Source organism: Chiloscyllium plagiosum, unplaced genomic scaffold (genome assembly GCF_037043375.1).
Source record: "Chiloscyllium plagiosum isolate Xiang-an unplaced genomic scaffold, Cpla_swu_hap1 HiC_scaffold_21, whole genome shotgun sequence".
Lineage (NCBI taxonomy): Eukaryota > Metazoa > Chordata > Chondrichthyes > Orectolobiformes > Hemiscylliidae > Chiloscyllium > Chiloscyllium plagiosum.
In genome coordinates this window covers 44,993,101-45,006,119 of record NW_028270159.1, presented here as the reverse complement: position 1 = coordinate 45,006,119, position 13,019 = coordinate 44,993,101, and the positions used below count along the sequence as shown (strand labels likewise).

General features: G+C 44.4%; 1 protein-coding gene across 4 annotated transcripts in view; it reads left to right on the top strand.

Moving 5' to 3' along the window:
* The window catches only part of abca2 (ATP binding cassette subfamily A member 2), a 559,549-nt gene that overhangs the window by 383,310 nt on the left and 163,220 nt on the right, over positions 1-13,019 (top strand). For all 4 annotated transcript variants that reach the window (XM_087998533.1, XM_087998535.1, XM_087998534.1 and 1 more), the window contains exons 17-18: positions 5,466-5,656; positions 6,932-7,082. In XM_087998533.1, coding sequence (XP_087854659.1) covers positions 5,466-5,656; positions 6,932-7,082 — 342 coding nt within the window. The remainder of the gene's footprint in view (positions 1-5,465; positions 5,657-6,931; positions 7,083-13,019) is intronic.

Sequence of the window (13,019 nt, the reverse complement as noted above, 5' to 3'; positions counted from 1 at the left end):
CAATCCAGAACTAGTTAAGGAGTTGAGTTGTGGGCTGTGTGGAAACAGCCCACACAGACTCTTTCTCCTTTTACCCTTCTAACTTTGACCTGTAAACCTTTGTTTTATTTTTACTGTGTTTAAGGGGTTTGCTTATTAGGGCTGTTGTGTAAATTCGGAACAGCATAATTACATCTAGTTTGGATAGACTGAGTTCTGTAGGGGTTCTTTATTCTGTTTTTTTTGTGTTTCATTGTGTAATTTTGTGAATAAAGTTTTGTCTGATTTAAACCTGGTAGTCAACCTCGCTAACTTACTCCAACCAATTTTCACTGTACACTTACCGAAACAAATTGCAAAGTTATGGTCTGGGTTCCCTGCTGAAGAATGTTTTGAGTGGTCTGGCCTAGTCCATAACAAGCATGACCGTGCATCCCCATACAGGAAGGGATAGGTTGTCTATCATAACCCCTCAGCTGGAATAACTAATCCTGCTCTGACATTGGGGTCTGCTTCATGCTGTCCTAGTTACCTCGACCATGTCAGTGTCAGTCTGTGATATTAAGCACAATTATTTAAAATTGTTTTCTGTTTTTCAAACTTTTAAATCACACAGAATAACTTGTAGCTCATTACCAACTGAAGATGTCAGTGTATGAAAGTCTCATTCCAGCTCCCAATTTCAGAGAGCTACTGAATGGTGAGGTTAATATCCAAGTAACTTAAATTGAGCCCTGACCTTACCTCCCCAAGTTGAAAGGATTCCCGACACAACCTTGACAATTGGCTATGCACAGGTCCAGTTGTCGGTCAGGGGCAATGGATAGAGTTGGGGTTGTGGTAGAGTTGGGGCTGTGGGGGTAGTTAGAGTTGGTGCAGGGAGGTAGAGCATGCCAAAGGGGTTGGCAGACTGAATTAGAAATCAGGGTGGTGACCCCAGAAGAACTGAGAGGTTTACTAGCTGTGGAAGTAGGTTGGTCAGAAGGCCTGCCTGAACGATCTAGTACTGTACCCAAAATTTAAAATAAAGGGTTAAACATGAAGCATTCACCCAACTTTCACCCTCCCCAGATACCATCTGCATGCCTCAACATGCTGCCTTGTGCCCCTCCTTGGCTGCACATTCCCTCCAGACCAACCTACACTCCTTGCCCACTCCCCATGACACTTGTCCCCTCCATGTCAACCTGTGCCCCAGCCCCCATGCCACTTAGTGTCAACCCATAATTACCCCAGTTCCAACCTTCCAGCCCAGTACCACCCTCATGACCTGTCAATCTTCCTTCCCACATATCTGGTCCACCCTCCTCTCTGACCTATCACCCTTACCCCCACCTGCATCCACCTATTGCACTCTCAGCTACCTTTTCCCCAGCTCCACCCCCCCCCCTCCCATTTATCTCTCCACCCCCGAGAGTCCCACCCTCATTCCTGATGAAGGGCTCCAGCCCAAAACGTTGATTCTACTGCTCCTCAGCTGCTGCCTGACCTGCTGTGCTTTTCCAGCAACACACTCTGATCTCCAGCATCTGCAGACCTCACTGTCTCCCAGTCAACCCATACTCCCCCATCCATCCCCCTTTGTCCCTACACCTATCATACCAATTTGACTAGTATCCACCATGGCAGGCCTCAGGAGCAAAGATGCAGTGTTGGGCTAAAAGAGATGAAATTCAGGGTGTCAGTTACAGACTTCATTGTTTTGAAACAAACACACTCATTCATAAAATCCCATTTGCTCGACTTATATTCCTTCAACTAAAATCTAATGAGATCCAATATTATTCAAGTGCACTGCCCCTTTTACCAAGAAACTTTGGAATTTATAGTCCCACAAAAGAATGTATGACCATTAGTAGTTATCAATTAATCTGTTAGATTGTAGGCACCTCGCTATCACAATGAATATTTCTGAAATTAGATATGCAACGCTAATCCAGTGATGAAAATGGTTTATGTCAACAGACAGTTTGAAATAGCAGTCATTATTTTTAATACTGCAGCCATTTAAAAGATCTTTCGACTGTTTAAAGGGCAGGACTTTGAAAAGCCTGGATTGCTCACTTTGACAAATGCTTCTGCCTGTTTTGCTAGTTGATTTTAACAGGTCTGTTGACTGTTTCAATGTGCTTGAAAGGAACATGTTCATGCACTTTTCACACACATTTGTCCCTACATCTAACAATTCCAAAGAGCTTCTTAACTTTTCCGGAGAATATCATACCCATCCTGAGGAGTCCTGGGACTAGATTCGAATAATACTAATCTCTCTAAAGGTGCACTAAAGATTAGATTCCCCTACAGTGTAGAAACAGGCCCTTCAGCCCAACAAGTCCACACCGACCCTCCGAAGAGTAACCCACCCAGACACATTTCCCTCTCACTAATGCACCTAACGCTATGGGAAATTTAACATGGCCAGATCACCTGACCTGCACATCTTTGGACTGTGGGAGTAAACCGGAGCACCAGAGGAAACCCACGCAGACAAACTGACACTGAGGGAATGTGCAAACTCCACACAGTCACCCAAGGCTGGAATCAAACCTGGGTTCCTGGCATTGTGAAGCAGCAGTGCTAACTACTGAGCCACCGTGCCACACCGTTCCATACCCTGGCTATCTAAAAGAATCAGCAAAGTGTTTTTGTTTGTTTTCCTAATCTGCATACTTGTGATTTCACGCTCCATGGATACAAAATCCTACTTCGGTGAAGACAGCTGATAATTGAAATGGCCAGCTGTATCTGTAAAGCATGTATGTCTGAAACCTGCTGCTCCCATTTCTGCAGAAAGGAGAACTGTGATGATTCAGATGCAGAACTTACAACTTGTGGCCATTTTCATTGTGCTGGGGAGGCTGTCTGTCATGGTAAAGATCTGGGCCAGAGTCCCAATGCCATCTGCATTGTCGTATTGACCTCTTGAATTAAGGGATATGCTTTGATATTTTACAGGAGAAAGTGAGGACTGCAGATGCTAGAGATCAGAGCTGAAAATGTGTTGCTGGAAAAGCGCAGCAGGTCAGGCAGCATCCAAGGAACAGGAGAATTGATGTTTCGGGCATAAGCCTGAAGAACTTTCCTGAAGAAGGGCTTATGCCCGAAATGTCGATTCTCCTGTTCCTTGGATGCTGCCTGATCTGCTGCGCTTTTGATATTTTATATTCAGACAATAGAGTTGCATACTTCCTGTGTGCATCTACTCTTGGGAATAGTGAAAATCATATAATGTCATTAGGATTACACATTGCACACTATTGTCTTGCCTGCTTAAAGGATGGTTCAAACATTTCATCTGAACGTTGTCATTCTTTTTAAATGTATATAATTATCACGTGCAATTATTATTAGTGTTGTACTATGGATCTCTGAAGATGATGTATTCAGAGGGAAATCGGTGGTTGTTTTGTTTCTCTTTAGGCTGTTCACTTGTCAAGGTCTCAATTGACTCTCATGTCGCAGACAACATTGTCACAGGTTGATTTGCATCCTATTCCTTCATTTGTATTCCAAGTAGAAAGATCACATCACAGAATGATACAGCTCAGGAGGAGATTATTTAGATTAGATTAGATTCCCTACAGTGCGGAAACAGGCCCTTTGACCCAACAAATCCACACCGGCCCTCTGAAGAGTAACCCTCCCAGACCCATTCCCCTACTCCCTACTAATGCACCTAACACTATGGGTAATTTAGCATGGCCAATTCACCTAACCTGCACATCTTTGGACTGTGGGAGGAAACCGGAGCACCCGGAGGAAACCCACGCAGATACGGGGAGGATGTGCAAACTCCACACAGTCACCCGAGGCTTAAATCAAACTCTTTTTATGTAGCTCTTTGAAAGAGCATTCTCGTGGCTGCACATTGTTTTTTAAATATATAATGTTTCTTCTTTATAATAGAATTCATGGGTAGTGCTTGCTGTCATGCACTGTACAATTAAGAACAGCAAGGCGAAAGTGAGGACTGCAGATGCTGAAGATTAGGGTTGAGAGTGTGGTGCTGGAAAAGCACAGCAGGTGAGGCAGCATCCGTGGAGCAGGAAAATGGACGTTTCAGGCAAAAGCCCTTCATCAGGAAAGAGGCTGGGAGCCCTACCTGATGAAGGGCTTTTGCCTGAAACGTCGATTTTCCTACTCCTCGAATGCTGCCTGACCTGTTGTGCTTTTCCAGCACCACACTCTCGATTTAAGAGCGATAGCCTAGTTGACGAGTTGTGTTTTCAAATAGTGGATAGCTTTCCTTCAGTGCAAACCAAGTCCCTCTGGAACTATAACACAAATGCTGGACATCTGAATAAATCCAGAAAATTACCAGAAGTGCACAGCAATATGGGAAAATAAAAAGACAAGTTTTGGAGGCATGCCAGCCATAGGAACATGGATCATTTAATCGTCATGTCTGTTTCTGCAATCATTCAGTTGTTTGTTTCCAATGTTTTTCAATGAGTTCTGTGTGATATTCTGTAAACCAGGTGTTACTCACATGAAGCTCATTGAATCATAGAATCTCCACAGGGTGGAAGCAGGCCATTTAGCCCCTCGAGTCCAATTCAACCCTCTGAAGAGCATCCTAACCAGATCTACATCCCTACCTATCCCTGTTCACCTGCATTTTCCATGGCTAATCCATCTCGCCTGCACATGGATAACACTATCCTACATTTACAAAAAGCCTTGATGTGATTATTTGATGGACAAATGGAAAGTTGAGTATCTTCTAGTGGTAAATTATGTTCATGCAGAGGAGGTCATGGAACAGTTAGTATGGTTCCTGATTCCGTTATCTAGCTTAACCACCTAAATATTAAATCATAGTTATTACTCTATATCTAAATCAACCATAAAGAGAGATGTGTTTCACAATTTGTTAAAGAATGAGATACAGATAGTTGTTTTGTGAAGATGCCTTTATAAATCACCCAAAAAGCTACTTGCTCTATTGGTCCGTACTAATAGGTTAAGTACTAATAGGCTGTGGCAACACCATTTTAGCTGCATGAACATAATGTTTTTAGAGGAATCTTCCATGTCCTTACTGAATACAGGTACACGCTCAACTTGTGTATATATTTACTTGACTGAAAATCTTCCTCCAGTTGGTAGCAAAAGGAGGTAAGGCATTCACAATAAATTCAAAGCATTCAAACATACAACCATTTGTCTAACCAATTCACCAAAAAAACATGCACATTGATCAGCTGTGTGAATATCAGTACCGGTACAGCCATCTGAATATGGTGAGTTTTATTTGTTGTTTGAACTTACTGCACAAAAGCAGAACTAGCCAAATCCAGGTTTTCAGTTGCCCAATGTATCAGGAGAAAGTGAGGACTGCAGATGCTGGAGATGTATTGGCCAAGACTGTCACCTAGAAACTGTGAGACCTGAGTCTTGATCCTGGTGTGGAACTGGTCAGTGTTGAAGAATAAGTCTGCCTCTAGATAAATATTTGTGAACAATCTGGCTGTATCTTCCTTCAGGTCATGAAGATGATGGGGTTGAACAATGCTGTCCATTGGGTGGCCTGGTTCATCACTGGCTTTGTGCAGCTCTCCATCTCTGTGACAGCACTGACTGGCATCCTGAAGTACGGCAAAGTGCTGATGCACAGCGATCCCTTTATAATCTGGCTGTTTCTTACAATCTATGGCATCGCTACCATCATGTTCTGGTGAGTGTATTAAGCAGAGTTAAACCTAACTCAGGAATTAAGAATTAGCATATCTCATTCAAAATTGGAAGCTTCAACACTCGCTTGTCTACTTTGAATCACCCCTTTTAGCCATTGTAAATATCTCGCCTTGATCGAATTTTGTGTGGCATAAATTTTATGTTGAGAAAAAAATGCCTTGATTTTTGACATTACAGAATTTCCTTTCTCTTCAGCTAATTGCCTCTCTTTGACTATGTTCAACTGGCAAGATGTGTTATCAGTAATAACCAGGAGTCATTCCAGCTCTTACTGTCTGGTATGGGTATATTGAAAGGGTTAACACATTGATTCATCAACCTGCTTGGCCATGTAGTGAATGTGCCTCAAGTGGCTTACACATCCCAGAGCGAGACTATTACCTGAAGCTTCTGCTTTGGAGATGGGGTAGCACCTCCCTTGAGCTAATGATGTTAACCCAATTACCAAACATTTCCATCAGTCACCAGAATAGGAGCAGGCCATTCAGCCCTGCGAACCTGCTCCTCCACCCAATTTGATCATGGCTGGTCTGCACCTCAATGCCACTTTTGCACCTTTACTCCATCGTTGATAGGCATTGACTATGAAAAGTGTATTTATCTTAATAACAAAAGCTCTGGTCGGTCCAGCAGCTAAGGCCTGCAGAGAGATTCAAGTCCAAATATCCACCATCCTATATGGTATGTGAAGGATGCTTCCTCCTTTCTCTTCTGAATACACGAGCTTCAATTTTAAGATTATGTCATCTTGATCTTGATCTCCTCTACCAGAGACAGGGCAGCATTTGTTTCCCTAGTTGCTCTTAATTTGAGTGGCTTGCTAGGCCATTTCAGAAGGCAGGTAAGAGTCAACTACATTGCTGTGTATCTGGAGATGTGTAGCTAGACTAAGTTAGGATGGATATTTCCTTCCCGAAATGGGTGTTAATGATCCAGAAGAGATTTTAACTACAATTACTGAGACTAGTTTTGTATTCCAGAATCTAAATTCCACCAGTTACCAGAGGGATTTGAACCTGTGTCTCCAAAGCATTAGACTGGGCCTCTGTATTGATTAGTCCAGTGACATTATCACTGTGCCGTAGACTTTGCCACACAATTTGATATCACTTAGTGGACATTTCCTTGTTACAAATACTGCACAGCATCTTAGTGACATATTGGGACAAGTTAAACCCAATGTTCCCCTCTGATGAAATGGAAAACTGGTCTTATAACTTTCATGGCACTGACTTCTTCCTTCGTCTCTTAACAGTTTCCTGATCTCTGTGGTCTACTCCAAGGCAAAGCTAGCCTCAGCATGCGGTGGGATCATTTATTTCCTCAGCTACGTTCCATACATGTATGTGGCTATCCGTGAGGAGGTAGCCCATGATAGGATCACAGCATTTGAGAAGTGCATTGCGGTATGTATATTAAGAAAGAATATCATGATTCATAACGTTCTTCGGTGTGTACTCAATTCTAGAATGAAGGAAAATATCTATACAGTAGTTCACAGCATGCATACTAAAACAGGGAACTGATGGCAATCATGAGTTGGACGGAAGCAGATATAATAGGGATTTCTGAGAGAGAGCCATTGCAAAATCAAGTCTTGGAAGTAAACCTTGCAGGGTGTAACCTATAGAGAAATATTGGGGAAGGAGGTGAAGTAGGTAGACTTATTTGGGGTAACATAATGGCAGGGGGAATGATGGCACAAAATTACTATGTTGAATTGTTATGGATGAGATAAAGAATCTATCACATTAATAGGTGTAGTCTACAGATAACCTAATAGAGAAAGGGGAAAATTATGCAGAAAAATCAGAATAGTGTAACAAAACAAAGAATCCTGGGAAATTGCAAATCCCTCTGAAATTAATTGGACAGATGAGGTAGATAAAGAGAAAGGGGAATCAAAGTTATGGGACTGCTTTCTAACCCAATCTGTCAAAAATCAAAAAATAAAAAAAATGCTACTGAATCCATTTATTGTGGTGGGGGGGTGGAGTGGACCAAAGCAGAGTTCAGAAGGAAAGGTCAGGGAATACTTTGGCAATAGTGTCCATAACATATTTGTATTGCTGACTAGGTCAACATTTATTGCCTAGTTCTCATTGCCCTGGAAGAGGTAGTGATGAGTTGCCTTCCTGAACTGCTGTAGTCCTTGGTCTGTACAGACTCCCACAGTGATATTATGAAGAGGGTTGTAGAATGTTGACACAGTGAAAGAGCAGCAATGTAGTTCGAAGTCAGGATTACATGTGACTCGGAAGGGAATTTGCAGATGATTGTATCCTCATGCACCACTGCCCTTGTCTTTCTAGGTAATAGTAGTCATAGGTTTGACAGGGGCTGTTTGAAGAGCCATGGTGAGTTAATGCAGTGTACCTTATAGAATGTAGACACTACCACCACTATGTTCCATTGATGAAGGGTGTAAATGTTGAATATGGTGGTCAGTGGGCCAGTCAAGTGAGCCGCTTTGACCTGCATGGTTTTGAGTTTTTTTGGGTATTGTTGGAGCTGCACTTAAATGGGGAGTATTCTCACATGCTTGGCTAGTGTCTTATGGAAAGACTTGGGGGAGTCAGGAGGTGAGTTACTAACTACCACATTCTCTGTCTCCTAACCTGCTTTTGTAGTCACAATATTAATATGACTAGTTCAGTTCAAATACCATCAATGGTAACCCATAAACTGTTGATCGTGGTGGGATTCAGTAATGGTGATGCCATTGAGCGCCAAGGAGTGACAGTTAGATTTTCTCTTGTTGAAGGTGATCATTGCCTACCACTTCAGAGGCATGAAGGACATTTACCACTTATCAGCCCAATTTTGAATGTTGCTTAGTCCTTGCTGCATATGGGCACAGACCATCTCAGTATCTAAGGAGACCAGAATGGTGCTGAACACCAGCGAAATTCTGCTAGATACAGGAGATTAGGAGTTGAGTTTTCATGTTGGAATCCAAACTGAGTGACATTGTGACAAAGATTCTGAAGAAGAGTTGCTGGACTCGAAACATGAACTCTGTATGCTGCCAGACCTTTGTGGGCTCCACTGGGTAGCATTATCAACGACCCCTTTGATCACTTTACTGATGATTGAGTGTGGACAGGCAGAGCAGCAGTTGGGAGAAAGTGAGGACTGTAGATGCTGGAGATCAGAGTCAAAAAGTGTGGCGCTGGAAATCCACAGCAGGTCAGGCAGCATCCGAGGAGCAGGAGGGTCGACGTTTTGAGCATAAGCTCTTCATCAGGAATGTAGCCAGATTGCATGTGTCCTGCTTTTTGCTTATAGGACATACCTGGGCAATTTTTCACACTGTTGATAAATGCCACTGTTGTAGCTGTACTGGAACAGCGTGGTCAGGGACCCGGCCAGTTCTAGAACACAAGTCTTCAATAGAATCGCCAGAATATTGTCGTGACCTTTATACCTTGCAGTGTCTTCAGCCACTTCTTGATATCACAGGCATTGAATTGAATTGGTTGAAGAATGATATCTGTGATGCTGGGGTCCTCAGAAGGTAGTCAGCCATTGATCAACCACTTGGCACTTCCGGCTGAAGGTTGATGCAAATACCCCAGTCGTGTCTTTTGCACTGATGTTCTGGGCTCTCCATGGCCGTTGGGGAAATCTGCAGAGCCTGGACTTGCTTTTGATTGTTCATTTATCCAACCAACGACCATTACCAACTGGTTGTGAGTTAGATCTGTTCTGTTAGAATCCCTACAGTGCAGATAGAGATCATTCAGTCCATTGGGTCTACGCAAACCTCCAAAGAACATCCCACCCAGACCCACCCCAACCCTATATCCCCACGTTAACTATGATTAATCCAACTAGCCTGTACATCCCTGGCCACTATGGGCAATTTAGCATGGCCAATCCACCCTAACTTGCACATCTTTGGACTGTGCGAGAAAAATTGGAGCACCCTTCAAAACACAGGCAGACACGGGAAGAATGTGTGAACTCCACACAGACAGTCATATGAGGCTAGAATTGAACACTGGTCCCTGGTGCTGAGAGGCAGCAGTGCTAACCACTGAGCCACCGTGCTGCCCTGTTGGTGTGGGATCATTTAGCCCTGGGCTGTTTCTCCTCTTTTTTTGGCACACAGTTCCTGCTGTGTTGTAGCTTCTCTGGATTGACAATCCGTTTTTGGGTGTGCTCGCGGCATGACCATTTGTATGCTTTAGTGAACTAAGGTTGATCTCCTGGCTTGATGATTATGGTAGAGTGGGGTATATGCTGCGCGATGAGGTTGCAGATTGTGTTAGAGGAAGATGCTGCTATTGATAAGCCCTAGCGCCTCATGAATGTTCAGTGGCTAGATCTGTTTGAAGTCTTCCATTTTACCTGACAATATTGCCACACAACGCAATGTAAAGTATTTTCAATTTGAAGGCGGGACTTTGTCTCAAAGGACTGAGTGGTGGCCACTTTTACCACTGCTGTCAAAGACTTACTACAGGTAGATTAGTGAGGTGGAGATCAGGTATGTCTTTCCTTTCTTATTAGTTCCCTCACCACCTGCTGCAGACTTTACCTATGTCCTTTCGGACTCGAGCCACTCGCTCTGTAGTTCTGCTGCTGAGCCACTATTGGTGGTGAACATGGAAATCATACAGAGTAGGCATTGATTTCACCCTCAGTGCTACCTCCACATGGTGTCAACAAGGCGGAGTGCTGTTTCATCAGCTGAGGGATGGTGTGAGGGGCAGGAGGTTTCCTTTTCCATGTTTGATCTGTTCCCCTGGGGCCCAGAATCAATGTTAAGGACAGACTCCTTTCTGACTTAAGCCACTGTGCCACCTCTGCTGTTTGGACAAGATATCCCATGCTGAGTTTCTGGGATATTTCCTGCAACATATTTGTGTAATTATGACTAGACAGCTCTCCCAAGTTTTGCTCAATCTCCCAGATGTTGGTAAGGAGGACTTTGCAAAGTTGACAGGGCTACATTTGCTGTGGTCATTTCTAGTTAGGGTTAGGGTGCTCACTTGCCTCTCTGGTTTAAGATCGGTTATAGTCCAACAGAATATAGAACAGTACAGCACAATACAGGCCCTTCGGCTCTCGATGTTGTGCCAAACTTTTATCCTACTCTTAAGATCAAACTAACCTATGTACCCTTCATTTACTGTCATCCTTGTGCTTATCCAAGTGTCCCTTAAATATCCCTGTTGTATCTGACTCTACTACCACCACTGGCCATGCATTCCATGCACCCGCCACTCTCTGTGTATAGAACCAACCTCCAACATCTCTCCTAAACCTTCCTCCAATCATCTTGAAAATATGCACCCTTGTGATAGCCATTTCTGCCCTGGGAAAAAGTCTCTGGCTATCCACTCTATCTATGCCTCTCATCATCCTGTACACCTCTATCAAGTCACCTCTCATCTTTCTTCGCTCCAATGAGAAAAGCCCCAACTCCCTCAAACTTTATTTATAAGACCTGTCCTCCAGTCCAGGCAGCATTCTGCTAAATCTCCTCTGCACCCTCTCTAAAGCTTCCACATCCTTCCTATAATGATGCAACCAGAACCGAACACAATATTCCAAGTGTGATCTATCTAGGGTTTTATAGAGATGCAACATAACCTCTCAATTTTTAAATTCAATCCCCCTGCTAATGAAAGCCAACACGCCATATGTCTTCTTAACAACCCTGTCAACTTGGGTGGCAACTTTGAGGGATCTATGGACGTGGACCCCAAGATCCCTCTGTTCCTCCACACTACCAAGAATCCTGCCTTTAACACTGTAATCTGCATTCGAATTTGACCTTCCAAAATGAATCACATATCTGAAGCCCGCCTTCCTACACTAGCCCTGCAGCCACATATTCAGTTGCACTCGCTGTCTGTTCCTAGCCTCACTAGCCCATGGCACCAGTAGCAATCCTGAGATTACTGCTCTGCTCGTCCTGCCTTTTAACTTCCAACCTAACTCCCTATATTCACTTTTCAGGTCCTCATCCCCTTTCCTAGCTGTATCATTGGTACCGATGTGTACCACAACTTCTGGCTGCTCACCCTCCCCCTTAAGAATCCTGTAGACTCAATCCGAGACAACCCTGACCCTGGCACCCAGGAGGCAATGTACCATCTGGGATGCCCTAACCTCCATCCCCTCTGCTCTAAACTACCAAGAGTGATAAAGAAAAAAAAACAACCTTCCCTTACCAGCCCTTTAGACAGAGTTTTTTTGGTTCAAGGAGGAGGACAGGTGGGAGACACTGCACGTGTCGTGTTTTGGGTTTAGCCACTGCCTCAATATGTTAGTTCTCTTAGCCAGCAGTCCCTATGTCCACCTCCGCTCCTATTCAGCCTTCATTCACGAGGTAAGTGTTTTATATTCAAATCTGAAAATGTGTTGCTGGAACAGTGCAGCAGGTCAGGCAGCATCCAGGGAACAGGAGAATCGACGTTTCGGACATAAGCCCTTCTTCAGGAATGAGGAAAGTGTGTCCAGCAGGCTAAGATAAAAGGTAGGGAGGAGGGACTTGGGGGAGGGGCATTGGAAATACGATAGGTGGAAAGAGGTCAAGGTGAGGGTGATAGGTCAGACTGGGGTGGGGGCGGAGAGATCAGGAAGAAGATTGCAGGTTAGGAAGGCGGTGCTGAGTTCGATGGATTTGAATGAGGCAAGGTGGGGGGAGGGGAAATGAGGAAACTGGTGAAATCCGAGTTCATCCCTTGTGGTTGGAGGGTTCCTAGGCGGAAGATGAGGTGCTCTTCCTCCAACCGTCGTGTTGTTGTGGTCTGGCGATGGAGGAGTCCAAGGACCTGCATATCCTTGGTGGAGTGGGAGGGGGAGTTGAAGTGTTGAGCCACAGGATGGTTGGGTTGGTTGGTCCGGGTGTCCCAGAGGTGTTCTCTGAAACGCTCCGCAAGTAGGCAGCCTGTCTCCCCAATATAGAGGAGGCCACATCTTCTATATTGTGGATCCACACCCCCCACCAACCCAACCTCCACTCCCGGCACCTTCCCCTGCAACCGCAGGAGGTGCAAGACTTGCGCCCACACCTCCCCCCCACCTCCTTCCAAGGCCCCAAAGGAAACTTCCATATCCGCCACAAATTCACCTGCACCTCCACACACATCATCTATTGCATCCTCTGCATCCGATGTGGCGACTTCACCTCATGAAGGGCCTACACTCTGAAGGCTTACAATTTCAAATAAACCTGTTGGATGACAACCTGGTGTCATGTGACTTCTGACTTTGTCCACCCCAGTCCAATACCGGCACCTCCACATCACAGTTTAAGACCATAAGAAATAGGAACAGGAGTAAGTTGTCTCACCCCTCTGGCCTGCTCTGCCATTCACTAAGGGGGT